This window comes from Copadichromis virginalis, linkage group LG4 (assembly GCF_057382275.1).
Source record: "Copadichromis virginalis isolate Kocher_CV1m ecotype Utaka linkage group LG4, C_Virginalis_male_GT1.1, whole genome shotgun sequence".
Taxonomy (NCBI): domain Eukaryota; kingdom Metazoa; phylum Chordata; class Actinopteri; order Cichliformes; family Cichlidae; genus Copadichromis; species Copadichromis virginalis.
Genome location: NC_140621.1, coordinates 32,478,664 through 32,499,360, shown reverse-complemented (window position 1 = coordinate 32,499,360; position 20,697 = coordinate 32,478,664). Strand labels below are relative to the sequence as shown.

Below are 20,697 nucleotides of genomic sequence, written 5' to 3'. Positions count from 1 at the left end.
TTAAATCAAGCCATAAAATTTTATTTAATCTGCAAACTGTCAGATAAGTGCAGTGCAATAAATGTGCATGCAGTGAAAAATAGCATAAAATGCAAATAAAAGAACCTCAAAACTGAGTTTGTTGTCCCAGTAACCAAACGCCATGACACCCTCAGGATGGATGGATGGATGAATGGATGGGTTTACCAGGATTCTGCTACTGACTGAACAAAAATTAAGATACCAAAAAATCACCATATAAAATTGACCATATGGAAATACTTTCCTATTTTAAATGGCTTAACAAAATTAATTAAATAATACTCATTCCATGCTTTTTAGAAAGTATAGGTATTTTAGGCTGTGAATATTGGATATAATTTGTAGTTTCAAATGTATTTCTACACATCAATGTAAGAAAACATAATATTTACCCCATTTACCTTGTTTTTTGATATTTTAACAACTGTTTAAATGTTTGATTTTGGAAATTGCGCCCGGAAGTGTAAATATATATTTTGGACGTTTGTGGAGACCGTGGGTGATCACAATGTAAAGTATTCACTGCCCTCCTGTGGTCAAAGTGGGAAATTGCAGCACTTTTTGACAAGAAAAGTTTTTAAATACTTGTTAAAAGCAAAACGTCTGAGTGATTATTGTTGCAATTATTGAAAAACACCACCACTGTTGACAAACCGCAGTATTTAAGGCTTTTTTGGAAACATTTTTTGATTGTGTCGTTGATCGCTAGCAGGAACACATGTAGTTGGTACCCTCTAGCGGTGACGTCCTGAACTGCAGCACACAACAGCTGTCAAGTTAGACGTGATAGCATAGCTTTACATCCGATGCGTTCTTTCAAAATAAAAGGACACGTAACTAACGCAAAGGGATTTAAAAAATCTCTTGAAAATTAGCCAATGAAACCCAAATAAAATTGGCTAAAAATGTAGTAATATGCAAAATTATATAACATCCAAAGATCTACAGTATATATGTATGAATGATTGTTGTATTTCTCTTTAACAATATTGAAAATTAAACTTCATAAGCATAGAATTTGAGAGTAACATTTCAAAAGGCCATTCAACCATTTATTTGCTCTTTGGCCTAATTAATTATTAAAATTACATACATTAACCTGTATTTTTTTTCATGTAATGTAAAAATAGCAGTTATCTTACTTTTTAGGGAACGCTCATTTCAGACGACGGTAAAAAACAAACAAACAACTGACGTACTACGTCGGCTGCTGCTGTAACACTGCAGGAAACACAGCGCTATACGGCCCTTCGCACTTCCTTTCATACCGGCGCTGTGTTGGGGCAGAGCAGCGTCAGAGAAACTGCCGGATTAAAAGACTCCATATACTGAAACAGAATTCACGGTAAGAGCAGAGAAAACACACACAGACGTGTGAAAAGCGCCTGTTTTTAGCAGCATTTTCAGTCAAACATCAGAGTTTTGTGTTTACGCGCGTGACGCGCTCCACCCGGTTAGCTTAGCATTGCTAGCATGACCACCTGGCGGTGCCTAGGGTTAGCGTTAGCCACAATGAGCTAACGGTGCAGAAAAAGCGTTTCAATGCTGCTCTATTTCTTTTAAATAATTACACTGGCTGATCTCAAGTTAGCAACTGTGCGTTTAGTCTTAGTATGTCTAGTTTTTAAGCAGCGATTATTACCAGTTGGCTACCGAAAGCCCGTAAAGAGCCCATTTATTCGTTTTTAATATCACAAATCTTAAACATCAAATCAAACGATAAAATAATGTCCTTGGACGTGCTTATGGTTGAAATCTTAGAATCGTGAATGTACCAGCAGTGAGCACCGATCATTACTTTATGTTACCAACTTTAATGCAGCATTACAGGATGATGAAATGATCCACGTCAGGTCTACTGCGCACTCAATCTGCTTTGGAGATTGTCTTGATTGGTCTTTGTTCATCGGTCTTAAAAGACACCGCGTTAGTAGGAGATGTTTTATTTTAGCCACAGAGCGGTTCTTTGTTGGTGGGAGCATGCCAGATGTTATCTTGAAGGGCTCAACACAATACCGGTTCCTTTACTCTGTTTTTTTTTTAACTGTACCACCTAAACCTTACAAAGAAATATTTGACCCAGCTGTGGCCTACATTTGCAGCTTCCTTTGGCCTATATTTAGGCTTGACTCAGGATAAGTATGATGAATGCAACCTCAGGTCCATCTGAAATGGCCCAGATGTCCCACTTGTGGGTCAATCAACATTTAAAACATTTAAATACTGTATTTGTGGCCTGTGGTTCATGTCTGTGGGGCATGCAGCATTTGCTGTGCTGTAACTGAGCCTTGAGTGTCAAAAGTAGACCAGATTTCTACAGGTCAAACTGCCCCACACTAAAATCATTTGGGGTGCATCCACACACATTCATTTTTGTTCAAAAGCCCTTCTGTTTTGCTTTATTGTAATTAAACAGCATTGTGGTATAGAAACCCCACGGCACCCTGCTGATTTAATTATAGAGTAACAGAGACACCCTCCACCCACGCTAATAGCTCAAAAGGTGTTTGTTACATGCTTAGGCAACAGCTTGTACCATAGGATCCCAAGTGGTGTACTGCAGGATCCTATGTTGATCATACAGCTGTAATGACTGATTCACGAGCTATGTAAGTACTTTTTAGGCACTCATGTACCAGAATTCTCTTTCTGTTTTTGTCAAAGGGATCCAAAATCTCTTTGTTGATAGATGGTGGGAAATACTACAGCATGACACATTAAAAGCATTTAATGATAAAAAAAACAAAAATTGAGAAGGGGCAAACCACAACTAAACATCAGTTAGATCCACCACCTAAAGAAAAGAGAAATGTGGGAAGAAACTATCCCAAAGACTTGCTTATATTGGCTAATTATGCAGGAGATAAATGAAATAAAAACTCAAACAAGGCAATTGTTGTAAAGAAAATAATTATTGCAATTCGGTTTTAACAATCAGTGGAAGCCAAAATTGTAACTAAAATGAAAATTTGTTTAACTGAAGAATCCTGTCACTGTTTTAATATGTTGTATTATAGCCATAAATCATGGAGTTGACTTTCAGGGGTCAGTGATGACTAGCCCACTGCGCAAGCTGATCAATGCCTGTTTCTTTTAGTGCATTGCTGAAGAAATCAGTGCTGCTCATTGCCTGAGACCCTGTATGTGTACCATCAGTCAGCTAGACCCAGAAGGTTTTTAATGTTTGGTCTCATAGGGTTTGTCGTCTTTTTCCGTTTCCCCTCTGTCTTCAGGCCATGGCGAAGTTCCACGCCCCTGTGATCCAGGACAACCCATCCGGCTGGGGTCCTTGTGCGGTCCCTGAGAAATTTAAAGACATGCCCTACCAGCCGTTCAGCAAAGGAGATCGTCTGGGAAAGGTTTGTTATCAGTTTTGCTCTGAAAAGAGGAAAAAGGTTTTCCAGGGTTTGTTTTTTTTACTGACTTTGTGTGTTTTGTGTTTGGTAGGTTGCAGACTGGACCGGAGCTACTTACCAAGACAAGAGATACACAAGTAAGTCACAGCTGTACATAGGGCTGTGCGACATGACCAAAATCTCATATCCCGATATAAGACATTTATCGTCCTGACAACGATATGAATCACAAAAATGTAACATTTTCTGTAAATTCGATGAATCTCGGGCAGTTCGACTTGGCGTGAAGTGTTTTCAGCTGGGCGTCCTTTACCTGGAGTCGAGTGTTTTAAACGATGCATGAAACTATACATTTTTACACATAGGTTGTAACGGCCGATGTTTTCTTTGTATTTATTACACGGCGTGCTGCGGGGAAAAGCCTGTTCTAACGTTTGAGTCTAAGGTTTATTTTTTTAGCACCTGGCGGCTCTTTTTGCTTCTCATCCATAAACTCTCTGCATACTATTTCACATGATTCAGTTTATTTTGAAAAGTCTCAACAGGATCTTGAGCTTTATTGTGAAAGGTTTACATGGAAAACAAACAAGCGGACAGCGGAGCCACGCAATGGTTTTACCGTTGTTGTTGCTAATGACAACTCATAAAAACAGGCGCTTGTCCGTCTGTAGTGTAGTTATATTAAATATAAGAGAAAGAGAGAACTTTAAGAAATTAATATAGCCACTACAGTGACCATCAAAACCATGAACAAATATTGCCGTAAACAGTTTATTTCACAACACCACGAAACAAACGATAGCGTGATAGGAAATGATAGACGTTTTTTTTATCATCATCCGATATATATCGCGATATCGAACAGCCCTAGCTGTACAAAATCTGCCTCTTTGGTACGTTTTATTTGGCAGATTTTCTTTGATTTTCTTATATCTAAAATAAAGTTTTTAGATGAAAATAGACTTGAATGTAGCTGGTTTTCAAGCGAATCTGTTACACCTAAATTATGTGGAAAAGATAATTTCTTGTGTTTCATTAGAATATCAGCAGGATTAGACCACAACATCTGTTTTATTTGTATGATATCACAGTTTCTTCTCTTTTATATTCTGATTTACTTTTCTGTTTGCACAAGCATTTCAAACATCATCAAAAAACCTTCAATTTATTTTGTGGTTTCTTGCTGATTTCTTAATTGTTTATGTTTATTTTGTCCTCAGATAAATATTCCTCTCAGTTTGGAGGCGGCAGTCAGTACGCCTACTTTCACGAGGAGGATGAGACGAGCTTCCAGCTGGTGGACACTGCCAAGACCCAGAAGACGGCTTACCAGAGGAACCGCATGAGGTTTGCTCAGGTACGACAGATCGTCGCAGAGTGGGTGATATTTAAATGTTTTTAATCTAACCTTTTAGGACTTTGGTAACAGTATGTTTTTGTTTTCACAGAGGAACCTGCGCAGGGACAAAGACCGCAGGAACATGACGCAGTTCAACATGCAAACGCTCCCGAAGAGCGCTAAGCAGAAAGAGAGGTGAGAGGAGAGCACATCTGAACGCTTTTGGTCACAGGCGGTGAAATCGTCACATCTTGAAGTTTGATCCCATGTTTTTGTCTTGTCAGAGAGCGAATGCGGCTGCAGAAGAAGTTCCAAAAGCAGTTTGGTGTCCGTCAGAAATGGGACCAAAAATCCCAGGTGTTTATTTACTGTTGAAATATAAATTCAATTTTTTGTGATGTAATAATGGGAAGGTTCATGTGTTTTTGCTTCAGGTTGTTTTGGATTTTTTCATTTTTATGATGTAAACAATTAATCGAGAAAATAACTGGAAGGTAAACTGATACTGGAAGTCCAGAAAGAATATTGTCCACAGCGTAAATTTGAGTTTCACACTCTGGCTGTTTCACAAATAAGCTTAAGAAGTAAATAAATCCCAGTGAGCCTGACCTCGTATCATTTAATATTGGCTAGTTTTGTAGTGCATCTCAGTCAAAGTAATGTCAGCATATGCTGCTTTAAATCTCAGCCCTTGCCAACAGTAAGAATTACATTTTTTTCTGGTATGATTGCTTTTGTGGCTCACATCATGTTTAAACCCATTTTTAAAGATAATGTGATCTCAAGGTTTTAAGACTCAAAGGTGTGTTTGTACTGTGGTGTTATTGACTTTGTTCTTGACATCCTTGTCTGTTCACGAAGGCGCAGCTGAAGCCCAGAGACTCCTCTGTGGAGGTTAGGAGTGACTGGGAGGTGAAGGAGGAGATGGACTTCCCCAGACTGATGAAGATGAGATACATGGAGGTGTCTGACCCCCTTGACATGTAGGTGAAGCTGAGCCACTGTTTGTAATAGATTATTATAGGGGGGAAATGCAGGTGATGATGAGGTTTCACTTCTCATTTCCTGCAGTGAGTGCTGTGGTGCTTTGGAGTACTACGATAAGGCCTTTGATCGAATCACCACCCGCAACGAGAAGCAGCTGAAGAGCATCAAAAGGATCTTCCACACTGTTACTACCACCGACGACCCCGTCATCCGCAAGGTAAAAAAATATGTTGCCTGAAAATGCATTGCTGTCTGAACCCTGTGTTTGGCAGCTTTCTTACATGATTATTTATTTCTTTCCTCCCTCCAGCTGGCTAAGACTCAGGGTAACGTGTTTGCCACTGATGCCATCTTGGCCACCTTGATGTGCTGCACGCGCTCAGTCAACTCCTGGGACATCATCGTGCAGAGAGTGGGCAACAAGCTGTTCTTCGACAAGAGAGATAACTCAGACTTTGGTGAGCGACCTGTAGTCACCAGCAGCTGGTTTCACTCTGATGTTTTACACTTAGTTTGCTCGGAAAAACAAGTTTGACTGTAAATAAAGCCTGAGAGAACAGCTCATGACCCAGGTGTTTTTCTGCAGAGAAGAAAATTTGAAGGATTGCAATGAGAATTTTTAAACCACTCTTTTATTTACCCCGCATTTTGTTTACTTGAATGTAACATATATTTACAACCCTGAAAGACGTTCTCATTGTGGGGAAAAAATGCCCCAAAACATTCACCAGTGAACATGACTGAGTTCTATCAGCCATACTGACGCTCTGATCTCCAACTGTTCCCCTCAGATCTGCTAACTGTGAGTGAGACTGCCAACGAGCCTCCCCAGGATGAGGGCAACTCCTTCAACTCTCCTCGCAACCTGGCCATGGAGGCCACGTACATTAACCACAACTTCAGCCAGCAGTGTTTACGCATGGTACGAAGTCACATGACTGGAAGCCCCAACGCCTTTCTGTGCTAAGCTAAGCTAGCCTTAAACAAAATTGGCTCATGAAAGTGAGTGGTCTTTGTTTTCTTTCTTGTAGGGTGGAGACCGTTACAAGTTTCCTAACTCAAACCCATTTGTGGAGGAGGATATGGACAAGAGTGAGGTGGCATCTGTGGCTTACCGGTATGTTCAGTAGCTTCAAACCAATTTGTAATTTCTCATCTTTCCAGCAGAACAAGAGGCTGTTGTAACTGCTGTAGTAAATATTCCTGGGTTTAATTCCTGATATTTTGTATTTGTGTTAAAGGTACCGTCACTGGAAGCTCGGAGAAGACATCGATCTGATCGTCCGCTGTGAGCACGATGGCGTGATGACTGGAGCCAGTGGAGAAGTGTCCTTCATTAACGTCAAGACTCTGAATGAGTGGGACTCCAGGGTAAGACAGGAAACGGGTTTAATGAAGTAGAGCTTAGTCAGTCAGGCTCATCTGTCTGTTAGTCGAGGAAATGGCCCGAAATAATTAAAGCCCTTGCTAGGTGCAGCGTCTTCATCTGCTCAGCTTAAAATGTATTCGATATATCTCCCTGACCGTTTTTACAAAAACTTAGAAAAATAAGGAAAGAAGGTGCTCTGGAGAAAACAAATAGGCCTAAATGGCAATTCCAAAAAAAACAGAAATGTGTTTTTTCTCAGTCTTTTTCACGTGCTTCTAAAAACTGCTGCATTCTGTACTTCACATGTTTGATCACTAGATGTCAGCAAAAGGAAGTAGGACTCCTTCTGTGCTTCTGAACCTATGGTCAGCTATGTGTGTGGGTTGAGTCTATTGTTGGAGACCAAGCTCTCATACAGACATAGGTCCTTCCAGATGTTTCACCTCACACAGAACAGAGTCTATGCTGTGTTAAAAATAACCATGGTTGTACCTCTCAGCTGCATCTGTCTGATGTGAATTTTCAGTGAGTAAAAATCAGAAGTGGTGACACATCTCCAGATTCAGACTCTGTGAAATATTGCTGTAATGAAGGCAGTTTTGTTATTCCAGATGCTTTTAAGGCATCCGCTACTAGAGCCACTCCTCTGTTCACAGGCAGTTAACCTCCTCCTTCAGCTAAGTATATGCTGTTCTGTTTGTAAGCTTTGGTGCGTCTGATTTGTCTTGTCCTGTAGTATTGTAATGGTGTGGACTGGCGTCAGAAGCTGGACTCTCAGAGAGGAGCCGTCTTGGCCACCGAGCTGAAGAATAACAGCTACAAACTGGCGCGCTGGACCTGCTGCGCCATGCTGGCTGGATCAGAGTACCTGAAACTGGGGTGAGGAGCGAGATTCCGATTCTGTGTGTTAAAGGAGAGGAGGCTAATTTAAATATTAAGATGCAGAAAAAGGTTTTTCACCAATCATTGATTGAGGAGCAATCCAGTTCCTTCTTGCAGTGCTCGTAGGCCAAGGCAGTAAGCTGGACTGACTGTCTCTGCATCACTCTGTGGTTTCTCCAGGTACGTTTCTCGGTACCACGTGAAAGACTCTGCTCGCCACGTCATCCTGGGCACCCAGCAGTTCAAACCCAATGAATTCGCCAGCCAGATCAACCTGAGCATGGAGAACGCCTGGGGAATCCTGCGCTGCGTCATCGACATCTGCCTCAAGCTGGACGAGGGCAAGTACCTGATCCTGAAGGACCCGAACAAGGTGAGCCGGCGCAGAGAGCAGAACTGAAAGGCAGCTGGGAGGTGTGTGAGCTCACAAGCTGATATTCTGTTTCTCATCTACAGCAAGTGATCCGTGTGTACAGCCTGCCTGATGGGACCTTCAGCTCTGATGAAGATGAGGAAGAGGAGGAGGATGAAGAAGACGAGGAGGAAGAAGGTATGGTTTAGCTCCTATTTTAAATAGAGGTTGAACTAAAGCTTGTGTGGGAAGCACAGGATGTTCCAGTTTAACATGTTGGTGCTGGTGTGAAAATGGTTTCTGTCACTGGTGTGTGTTAGCGGTGAATACAAGTGCAGGATTTCTTCAGGTACAAATGTTTCTTACACACAGGACAGCAGGGATGTGCCCGACCAGCTGACGGTGCTGCTGCCCTCATTGGTCAGGGCCACAAATGCCAGTCGATTAACTAATTCATATTTTTAAATGGATTGTAATGCATGCTACATTTGCACATTCAGTGTTTGGTGCTCAAATTTGAGTGTTTTGTCACTTTTAGCCCATTTTGGTGTAACCTTGTGGAGTAACATTATCACATCTGTACTGGACCAGACTGCATGCTTAGTTGTCAGAGAACAGATATAAACTCTGTAAAAATCCAAGAAACTGTTGGAATTTGATAAAATCACATTTTCTCTTAGTGTTTTGGTCTTTTTATAAAACTTAATTCTTAAGTCTGTTTCTGGGGTTGAGAAGGTCTTTTTCTCTCCAGTGGCTCCCTTATGCTGCATTAACAAGAAACATGGTGATTATGAAATGACCAGTGGCTATTTTATTTGACATATTCTTTTATTTATGATTGCTGTCATTGTTTTTGAACACTTTCTTTGGAACATCCAATCACATGAACCTCTGGGGTCACAAGAAGTTACTCAGAGTTAAAAAGGAAAAAAAAGAAAAAGTAGCCTGTAACCTCAAAGAAACATTTTGGGGTTTTTTTTAACAGCTCATCTTTCAAATGCTATAAATGAAATAATTCAATTCCACGGTGAAGAAATGCATTTGTCTGCACTTTTTTTTTTTTTTAATTATAAATTCCAAAGTTTGTGTGTCTTTGGTTTTTGAGTGTTCATTGTTCATAAATCAGATTCTTCTTGCACTTATGTTGAACCCTTTTCATTTCAGATGATGATAATTGAAGTGTGGAGTCAGCTTCAGTGACCAAAACAGCCTTGATCCTTCACTGAGAAACAAGTGAATTCCTTTTGACATTCAATAAAGGCAATAGCAGATTATACAACTACCTTTAATGTCTTGTGTTTTATTTCTTGTACTGAAGTTCAAAACATGTCATAAAGCATTTTATAGCTGAGCACAACGGACACAACACTGAGCTTGATAAACAAGGAGTGGATGTGACTGAAAACTGCTTGCTCATGGGCAGAGTAGTCAGAAGATGCTCGAATATAATCTGAAGCAAGTGACTGAACATAAACTCGGGAAATTGTTTGCAAGGGACAAGTCTGATGGTTGTTTGATTTTTTTCATAAAAGAAGAAAATGAATTTACTTAATATTTGAATAACAGTTACTATTACTTTTTTTACAACACTGATGGGATATTTTTGTCACCCTAATGAACGGACAGGTGGACAGTTTGTAAATGTGATAACTCGAGAATGAAGCCACACAGGATTTTCAAATTGATAACAGGTGTATCTACTAAAAGTGTTGGGTGAGTATAAATCTCAGTGGCCTCAGGACAGAGATGAAGTTTACTGAAAATCTTGTGAGTGTCTACTAGGAGGCCTGAGGTGTACAACATGCCACTGCCAGTATTTTTACTGGGAGACCCTGAAGAGCTGCTCTGCTTATTCCCAGATGAACTTTAAAGGCAAATCACCAAGTTTCTCCCGAAGGACTTGATCCACTCTTTCACTCTGTGCAACACTCAGTGTGTTCTTCCAGTCTCCAATCTGACCTGTAATGAAGACAAAAACACACCTGATACCCTGATATCACATTTGTCTGCACAGCAGCTGCAGGTCTGTTATGCTACCTTTACGCAGGAATTTTCCACTGAACAGCTCTGGTGGAAGGTGCTCATAGTTTGCTTTCGAGTCATTCTTCATGTTCTCAAACTTAGCTTTTTCCACAACTTGACTGATAGCAGCTTCAGTCAGGTCTTTCCCTAAGAAGTTGCAGATCTTCTTCACTGATCCTTTGAGGTCCTGAAATAAAAGCAAGAACGCAACAGAAAAAGAACCTTAAACTCTGCCAGTTTTGAGTGTTTCCTTAGGAACAACAGAAGTGTAAAGAAACATCTTACCAAAATCATTTCCTCGTAGGTCAGGAAGAGGATGTTGTACTGGTCTCTGTTTGAATACCACTCCCTGACATGGTCAAACCAGGATGATGCTAAAACTGTATAGTGGTATAATGCATCCAGTTATTTGGCATTGTCATTTTATTGAGTTCAGATACAACCCACATGTCACAGTCAGTTGTTACCTACAGCATGACTGCAGGCATGATCAATCCACCCTTTTGGTTCTGATGGACAAAACTCAAAAATAATTTAACACTTTCTATTATTAATCATGCTAATAATGCTGTATACACTGTAAAATCTAATTAGTTCCCAGAACTCAAAAAAATTAAGGAAACTCGTTGCCTCAAAAATAATGAGTAAAGCTTAGCTAAAAATGACTAAATTAGGACAGTTCTTTAAGTTACTTGAAGACGTTTCACCTCTCATCCGAGAAGCTTCTTCATCTGATCTCAGGAATCCGCATGATAAGGTGGGGCCAGGTTTCACAATGAACTCACCCGATACTCTGGCTGATTGGGACCCACACCCAGTTTCACACCTTGGGTCAGGCGATTAGAGGATCATCAGGGGGTCCTTTTGTCCCTCTGTGGGGGGATACTCCCACTAGGTTTATATCTGGGACTCTCCACCATTTGACCTTAGAACTGAAGAAGCTTCTCAGATGAGAGGTGAAACGTCTTCAAGTAACTTAAAGAAGTCCAGACGCTTTTCTTTGCAAGCTCCTTTGACTATAAAGCCATTTTTTTTTTTTTCTATATGGATGTGCTATTATCCCTTAGTCTGTGCACTTGGGTAAGTATGTCAAACAGTTCAGTTTGAAATAATCAATTTCAGTTCTTCCTGATCACATTGATATCTGTTATCATTTATCAGACCTGGACTCTTCTTGGTCATCATCATTAGGCAGATAGTGGAGATGAAGACACGTACTGTTTCCCATCAGGTACCACTCGAAAAACTGAGCAAAGCTCTGAGGGGTCTCAAGGTCTGCAAAGCTGTTGCTGAAGTGATAGTAAGACACCATGTTGTCCTTTGGATTCCTCATCAAATACACAATCTGACATAAAAACAAAACGAAAAAACAGAATCCATGCCACTTTCAAAATCACTCATTCTTTAACAATATCTTGAGTTTGAGCAGTTTAGTAATTTCTACTAGTTTTAAGAGTTGTTTTATATATAAAGTTATATATGAAGTTTTATATATACAGTTGTTTTATAAGCAAACTTGTTTTCATTGGCTGTATATCAAAGCTAGATGTTGTCACCATAAGGTGACCCATTGATATGGAAACCACATTTTGAAGCTTCATTTGAGCATTCTACTTGCTGCTATGTTTGTTTTTTCTACTCAGGAGTGTCTATGTTTCAAAAAGCTGTGTGCTATTTGTGCTATTAGTGCTATGTAACTGACTAAGAAAAAACATCTGAATTTCATATGAACAAATACTGCCTCTAATCCTTTAATGCCATTCCTTAACAGTAAAACTTCAATAAAATTTTGCTTTTCTTTAACAAATGTATCTATCATTTCATACAATTACTCATAAATACTGAGCAAATTATATTTTTAACCACTTAAAGAACTTTGTCATACTACATCTCTAAACCTGCTCTTTCTTCAGGCTGCTTGAGCGTCTATACAGCTCTGACCTTTCCCTTCTTGTCCATCAGTCCTGGAGGCATGAGAACCTGGGGGAGATGTGATGTGAAGAGCCGTGGAGAGGGGCGACGAGTGTATTCATCCCCTGTGTACTCCAGCCATGGCATCTTCTGTGAGTTGGTAAAATATTCATTCACATGCCCATCCAACTCATAGATTGAAGTGATGATCTGCTGAGCCCATATGGTGCCTTTTGAGGAAAAATGTATTGGATATCATATCTGACCAGTGGATCACTCTGGACAGAATAAAACTGCAAAATAATGGGATGCTACAGAGATTTCTCACTGACCTGATTTTGGATAAGACACGAGGAACACATCGCTGTCTCTTATTTCAAAACTGAAGAGAGTCTATGTACTCTGCAGTTGTGTAACTGGAGAGAAAGTTATAGTTCTTATACCGGCAGAGACGGTTACCGAGCTGCTCCATCTTAGTTCCGAATCACACAGGCGGATAAGGAGAGACACAGTTTATGTAGTTCTTCACCCCATGTGGCAATAGAGATTGAAAATGTGTCACATTTTCGATCTCTATTGCCACATGGGGTGAAGAACTACATAAACTGTGTCTCTCCTTATCCGCCTGTGTGATTCGGAACTAAGATGGAGCAGCTCGGTAACCGTCTCTGCCGGTATAAGAACTATAACTTTCTCTCCAGTTACACAACTGCAGAGTACATAGACTCTCTTCAGTTTTGAAATAAGAGACAGCGATGTGTTCCTCGTGTCTTATCCAAAATCAGGTCAGTGAGAAATCTCTGTAGCATCCCATTATTTTGCAGTTTTATTCTGTCCAGAGTGATCCACTGGTCAGATATGATATCCAATACATTTTTCCTCAAAAGGCACCATATGGGCTCAGCAGATCATCACTTCAATCTATGAGTTGGATGGGCATGTGAATGAATATTTTACCAACTCACAGAAGATGCCATGGCTGGAGTTCACATGGGGTGCATACACTCGTCGCCCCAAAATTATATTGATTTTGAACCATTAATAATTAAAGTTAAAGACAATGATAAGTATGAATACCAGTGTCTCATTTATTTTGAGTACTTTCTATGAGATATATTGAGTAGATTTAAATAATGCACCCTGTGTTTCAAATACAGAATTTTTTCTTTTAAATAAACTTGAACAAAAGAGCTCAGTTCAACTCAAACTGGTGTTGAAAATTTAAGCATTCTTTTCAGTATTTTCAACTCAAGATAACACGTTTGTGATTTTCAAAGATTTAATCAAGGTCATCTAACTTAGAATTATAATGATATTTACTAAGCCCCTGAATAATTTTTTAGGGTGTATGTAAATTTCTACAGAAGACGTATTTTCATAATACTGATGGTGCAATACAATTTATGTTAAGCTGTCGTTACTTTTGTACAAGGTGAAGTGTTTGCTATGTGCCAGGGAGCTGGGATATAACAACAACACCTCATCCATGCTTAGGCACTACAGAGCTTTGCATGAGAATAAGGGGAACACCGATTGTGGAGCAAGACCAGGTGAGCCATCAAATGCCATGATAATATAGCATGCAGTAATGTTACTAAATGATATAACAATACTATACAGCTGTTATAAGTTACGTGTGTGATATTTATATTTGTGCTTTGTCTTTATTGTCTTTCCTCAGGAGAACAATCTTCAATAGATGAAGACCTGGTTAGCATGGTGATTGAGGACTCCTAGCCATTTAGCATTGTGGAGGACAAAGGATTCAAAAGATTTGTTAAATCATTAAATCCGAGCTATGTTCTCCCCACTAAAAAGGCCATAAAAGCAGTGAAAATTTAGTTTTTACTGAATAAAATATGGGCAGGACTTACGCCTCAGTGTGTAGCTGTCCATACCTCAACATTACAAAAGCACAACCACTGTCCACACCCCAACCACACCTCACAGTAAATGATCATTTCCATTTTAAACCTTTCCAAATAATCATTTTCCATACTGCCAGTATAAATATACACAGTATACTGCCATCACTACAATATACATGTTTTACACACTCCTTTTGTTGTTGACATTTACAGGCTGTGTGCAAAAGGCCACGCTCTTCAAATTCATGCCAATATTTTTACGTCCAGTAGATGTCCTACTAGTGCAAATGAAGCTTCAAGAAGCTTTGTGCTGGGGTGAACCAATTTGATGAAAAGCTTCAGTGCTTCATGAAGCTTCATCTGCCCATCACTAGTTAACAATATGTAAGAAGAAAGTATATTCCCCACTATTGAGATTAAGGCCACGCCATGTGTCGCAAAGTAAATAATCGCTCAAATACTGTGTAACTATATTTGTGGGATTGCCAGTTATGCTGAGTTCCAGCTGTACTGAGCCTGTCTTTCTTTATTCAGTCCAAAGTTGAGGTCTCCCCCAACAATAAGTGAGCAATCTAGGTGATCAGAGGGTGCCAAAAAAACAAAAAACAAAAAATACCAAACTACACACAGAAGAATGAGGGGTCATCAATATTTGGGCGCCACACACACACACACACACACACACACACACACACACACACACAATAAAATGTGTTGTGTCAAGTCAAACATTAACTAAAATTCTACCCACACTCCCCCCAGTCCTGCCTACTCAGAATTTAGCCTGACCTAGCTTCTGGAGCATACCAGGCTCGAGGCCACATTAAAGGCAAATCATCAAGTGCCAAAGGCACCGAAAAGCCTACCCCCAACAGAATTCATCCCCACCCGGGTTTGCTCCAAAAATAACAAAGACAAAACAAAAAACGAGTGTCCGAAGGAAGAGCAAATGCTCAGCTAGACACTCCCCTGTGCTAGCTGGGGAGAGCAGCAGCAGCTAGTCAAACGACCCTCACACAACACACAAACACCTGTTCACACTTGTAATCAATTCAATTCCTTTCATTCATTCCAATCCCAGACGAGCCACCACTTTGTTACATCCCCAAATAAAAGCTAGGCGATGAGGGTGGGGGACAGTAACAGTTTGATTGATTGATTGATTGATTGGTAATTTATTTCAACATGTGAACAATATACAAGTACATTTAGAAAAGAAATGAGAGAAAAAAAATATACTATACAAATTACATACAAAAAAACATTCTGATTAATTTACATGTTGAAAGGGAGTGGGAAGAAGTATACACTTATTTAATCCCACCCCTGTCCCATAAATTATCAGTGAATATTTAGTCAGCTTCCTTACTGATATAATTTGTAATAAAAATAGTGAACAGATTTCTGATATACTATATACTATAATATCACATCATGAATTTTTTGTTTGTTTGTTTTTAAATAGAGACATTCACTTAATTTAAATATTTTCCTTTTCTTTATAGATCGAGAAGATCATATTTTTATAACTCTTTTTGAACAGTTTTATGTTTGGACATTGCTTTAATTCCATATTCAGTTTGTTCCATAGTTTCACTCCTTGAACAGAAACACAAAAGCCTTTTCTTGTAGTACGTACCTTCATTGTTTTGAAGTTACAAAAACCCCTTAAATTATAACTTCCTTCTTTCAAAAAAAACATACTCTGAATATTACCTGGCAGTTCTTTATTTTTTGCTTTGAATAGAATTTGTGCTGTTTGGAATTTCACTATATCGTCAATTTTCAATATTTCAGACTGCAAAAATAGTGGGTTTGTATGTTCCCTATAACCTGCATTGTGGATGATTCGAATTGCTTTCTTTTGAAGAGTAAAAAGTGAATGTAATGTGGTTTTATAGTTATTGCCCCAGACCTCTGCACAATAGCTTAAGTATGGTGAAACCAGTGAACAGTAGAGAATATGAAGTGATGTTCTGTCGAATACCTGTTTTGCCTTGTTTAGTACTGCAATGCTTCGTGATACTTTGGAATGAATATATCTTACGTGAGCTCTCCAGTTAAGTTTTTCATCTATTATTACCCCCAGAAATTTATTTTCACTGACTCTTTCAATATCAACACCATTTATTTGAATCTTTGCATTAGTATTTAAACTACTATTTCCAAATAACATAAGTTTAGATTTATTCAAATTTAATGATAATTTGTTTTTATCAAGCCAGAACTTCACTTTACTTATTTCATTAGTCATATCCTCCAATAAATTCTGCAGATCATCACCAGAGCAAAAAATGTTTGTATCGTCAGCAAAGAGAACCATTTTTAATACTTTGGACACTTTACAGATGTCGTTAATGTACAAGTTGAAGAATTTTGGACCCAAAACTGACCCTTGGGGTACACCACAAGCAATGTCCATACATAAGGAGCAACCACCATTTATTTTCACAAACTGCTTTCTGTCACTTAAATAACTCCGGACCCAATCTAAAACTACCCCTCTGACACCATAACGTTCCAGTTTTCTTATTAATATATCATGATCTATAGTGTCAAATGCCTTTGTCAAGTCTATGAATAACCCAGCCACATATTGCTTTTTGTCTATGGAATTTGTGATGTATTCTATTGAATCTAATAGTGCCGATGATGTTGATCTGCTTGATCTGAATCCGTACTGACTCTCAGTGAGTAGTTTATGTTTATCTATAAATTTTTCCAGTCTGTTTTTAAACAGTTTTTCAAGAACTTTTGAGAATTGAGGTAGTAAAGAGACAGGCCTGTAGTTTGTGAAATGGTGTTTGTTTCCAGATTTGTATAGAGGTATAACTTTTGCTATTTTCATTCTGTCTGGAAATCGACCAGTTTGAAATGATAAATTACAGATGTATGTAAATGGTTTTATAATAGCCTCAATGACTCTTTTAACCACTATCATATCAATATCATTACAATCCAAAGATTTGTGATTTTTACATTTTTTGACAATTTCAAGAACTTCATTTTCATCAACGGCTGTGAGAAACATAGAATATGGATTTCTGTCAATCTGTCAGGGTCCTGGGACTGGGCGACCCAGGATCCCTGGGCAGTCATGGACCTGCGTATTATTATTATGTATTTTTGGTGTCGTTTCTCCTTCTCTGTGCGTGTACATATGTGTGTTTCTCTGTGCTGTGTTAGTCTGTGTCCCACTCATATGTTTAGGCGAGGTATGGGTGTGTATGTCTGCGGGTGTGCCTGGAGGATGGAGCTCGGCCACCTGCAGGCCTGAGGGGTGTGGCCCTGCGGAGGGACTGGCCACACCCGAAGCCACACACCTGCCGCTGATCAGGGCTCGTCGGGGGAGCTACTTAGGAGAGTCTTGGAGCTCCCACCGACGCGGGATCATTGAGTTATCTTACCAAGTCAGTGTGTGTTAGCGTAGGTCTGTGCTGTGCGTATATGTGCTGGTTAGTGTTGACGGCTGCGTCTCTGGTTTCCCTACAGGAGGAGGAGTGGTCCGGAGAGGCAGCACGCACGGGGGTGCGGAAACACAACAGCGGGGAGCACGAGCACAGATATCGGAGGGAAGCACGCGCACGGGGTTCGAGGGAGCAACGGGGAGTTATTGTGTTTACAGCTTCCCACTGTAAATAAAGAGCACTGTTTGCATCGCAGAGTCTGCGTTTTGGGTCCTCCTTTCCCCACATCCCCACGGTCTGCCAGCCAGACCGTGACACAATCAGTGTATCGGGTTTTTCCTGTGCTTTCCCAGGATGAGTGATTGTTCTTGCTAAATTTGGTCCAGCAGTTACAAAGAATTCATTGAGACTATTTGCCACAACATCCATATTGTATTCTTCATGGTCATTACAAATGAAATACTTGGGATAGTTCTTTTGTCCAGTCCCACATTTTATAACACTGTTCAGGATTTCCCATAATCTTTTATTATTATTTCTATTTATATCTAATTGCTTCTTATAGTATTCCTTTTTACTAAATCTAAAGTATATTAACCTATTTTTATATCTTTTGTATCTGATTTCAGCATCTTTAGTTCTCGTTCTTAAGAACTCTCTGTATAGAGCATTTTTCTTTATACATGCATTTTGCAGACCTTTTGTTATCCATGGACAGTCCATATATTTCTGTTTCCTACTATATTGCTTTATTGGACAGTTGGTATTGTACAGTAATGTAAATATTCTAAGGAATTTATTATAAGCACTATTAACGTCCTGTTCCTGATATACTTCACCCCAGTTTTCCTTCAATAAATCTTTTTTAAATGCATTCATTCTTTCTTCTGTTCTTACTCGTCTGTACTCTTTTTTACTGTCCATTTTATTGATCTTGTAATTCCTATCATAGATTGTAAAAATCAGTTTGATCCGGGTGAAATGAAAAGAACGCCAGGCAGAGGTATGTCACACAAAACAAATCTTTATTATAATCAAATACCTCAATCACATAAATGGTAACAACAAAAAGAGACAGCACCGCTGCTTTAATGATAAATCAGACAGGTCAACCCAAAGAGATAGTGACCACTTCAACAAAGGAAAACAACAAGGCTTCAACAGAAAAAGACAGCAACGCTGCTATTAACAATAACCAGGCAGGCTAAACAAAATAATGGAGGCCGCCATTACTTAAGGGAAACCACCGCTCGGTTAAAAACTACTCACAAAGAGCCACGCACGGTGGGGCTGATCACACGCAGCAGGCCGTTTCCATACCTAAACCAGTATCACACACTGACCAGCACAGAGGAAATCCACCAGCAGCCTCTCCCACTCCCACTGCTCTTCTCCAGCTTATCACCTCTGAGGGTAATTGGTGGTAACGAGGGCAGATGAGCAGTAGGTGTGTCCTAAAGGAGAAGGCAGGGGCAGAGAGAGACAAGGGGAGGGGCAAGAAAGAAGGAGGAGAGGGAAAAGACAACACCACGCCCACACACTCCCACAGCCTCACAGGATGTAACAATAACTTTTTGTTAAGTATAGATAATTTGAGGATTAGAAATCTACCCTCTGTATCTATAAGTGTTTTAATTACTGTGAAATTAACAGTTTTATGTATTAAAATTGTGAATCCCCTTTGCCTAGAGTTATAGTGGGATGGGGACAGAATGAGAGGTCAAGCTGTAAAATTTCAAGCCAAAGGCTGGCCTGTTCCGCGTCCCAATTCTGTTAATCTATCCTTTTGCCGCTGTACTCATGTTTTTAGGTTGAAAAGAGTCCACCTGTATTGACACACTAAATATGTAATTAATATCATTTTATTACTTTTTTAAGACATTCAGTCTCTAATTTCTCTGCTTTCATGTTGCAACGTCACAAGCTCACAGTTTCCTGCTTCTTCCTTGCTGAAACACACACACAGCCACACACACTCAGCATCCTTTCAGCCTTTAAATCACTGTTAAATTGCAAAGTTCTTTTAAATACCTAAAATACTTATTTTATATTACAAATATATTATTATAATATTATATATATTATATTAGTCATTACAACAAACACAGGGATCCTTGACATACTCAACACAAAATCCTACACAATTTTGACAAATTTAACAAGCGTCCAATGCTAAGGTCCAACCTTTTTGTGATCAATTAACAAGTATCAGTTACAAACTGTGCCTGGCCCAATTTCTAAACACCCTATTTTAATTTTAAAAGCATCCAACGCCAGAGATCCAACCTTTGCTGCCCAAAAAAGTGCAGATACCGTTCCAAACGTCAAAGTGATCCAATCACTGGCTATTTTAGCCCAAGGCCCCAAATCTTGGCAGGTGCCACCTGGAGTAATTACCCACGCCGGAGGGTCTTTTTACACGTCTGTAAAAAGTGGGAGGTCTCCACCTCGAAGCTTATGCACTTCTTAGAAGTCAAACTTACGTCCTAGGATACTTTATAATAATTTGAAACAAAAACCAAAAGTCCACCAGAACTATTTGTCCGATGCAGGTCCAACCTTATGATCAATAGGGACTTAAACCCATAAAAATGACCAATTACCTAATATCCTAAACACACATAACTTCTTTTTCTCTTTTACCATGAAATACCATATCCCTTTTAACTCAGTACTGTCATTCTCCAAGTTTCATTATCATTGCTTCAAAGTTTTACTTTATTCTCAAGACTTTAGTTTTACCACTACTGAGTTAATTTAATAGTTAAGATCAGCAACTCAGCGAACAGATAATTTAGAATTCATCCAATATGCACAGATTTGCTTTTTCTCTGAACAGGTTTGTGCCTACCTTTTTAGACCGGTCTTCTGTTTGCCTCATATCAGATCCAACTTTCGGCCACATTTGTTCTCTCTGTTGCAAGGAGAACCGGGCGGAAACACCAAATATTAACCCCGATTCTTTTGTCGCCGTGATAGAACAGAGAAAACAGACTCATAGTGTGTTAAAACATTTATATTTCTTTTTATTCAATCATCTTCTGGAAGAGAGAGACCCCTGCACAGCCCAAAACGCCAGTTGCAGGATCTCTAATATTTGAAGCTCAACGTGTCTTATATGGTGTTATTTCGGTACTTTGCATGTCACAGTTTCAATACAAAAATTCCTTATATGGTACAAGT

The 20,697-nt window shown here is 39.4% G+C and overlaps 1 protein-coding gene, 1 long non-coding RNA gene and 1 pseudogene across 4 annotated transcripts; 2 read left to right on the top strand and 1 right to left on the bottom strand.

Annotated features, from left to right (window-relative positions):
- The first annotated feature begins 1,251 nt into the window (after nt 1–1,251).
- On the top strand, nt 1,252–9,589 carry eif3d (eukaryotic translation initiation factor 3, subunit D). Of its 2 annotated transcripts, none has more exons than XM_085454977.1 (16): nt 1,252–1,366; nt 3,255–3,380; nt 3,469–3,514; nt 4,598–4,734; nt 4,826–4,911; nt 5,001–5,073; nt 5,584–5,699; nt 5,788–5,920; nt 6,014–6,161; nt 6,495–6,625; nt 6,735–6,820; nt 6,945–7,074; nt 7,809–7,951; nt 8,135–8,327; nt 8,411–8,504; nt 9,471–9,589. In XM_085454977.1, exons 2-16 carry the CDS (start codon nt 3,258–3,260, stop codon nt 9,482–9,484), a joined length of 1,653 nt encoding a protein of 550 aa, XP_085311103.1. In that variant the 5' UTR covers nt 1,252–1,366; nt 3,255–3,257; the 3' UTR covers nt 9,485–9,589. The 2 variants fall into 2 exon arrangements, with proteins under 2 accessions (XP_085311103.1, XP_085311102.1); XM_085454976.1 differs by having other exon boundaries at nt 5,578–5,699.
- LOC146711927 (amine sulfotransferase-like) lies at nt 9,327–12,791 on the bottom strand (annotated as a pseudogene). Its single transcript, XR_014920223.1, has 6 exons — nt 12,572–12,791; nt 12,270–12,469; nt 11,547–11,673; nt 10,614–10,708; nt 10,344–10,515; nt 9,327–10,265 (listed from the first exon to the last, which is right to left on the bottom strand). The product of XR_014920223.1 is annotated as an amine sulfotransferase-like (transcript).
- Nucleotides 12,792–15,594: 2,803 nt separating this feature from the next.
- Nucleotides 15,595–17,771, top strand: LOC146711926 (uncharacterized). Its single transcript, XR_014920224.1, has 2 exons — nt 15,595–17,517; nt 17,600–17,771. It is a non-coding gene; the product is annotated as an uncharacterized LOC146711926 (long non-coding RNA).
- Nucleotides 17,772–20,697: the final 2,926 nt, after the last annotated feature.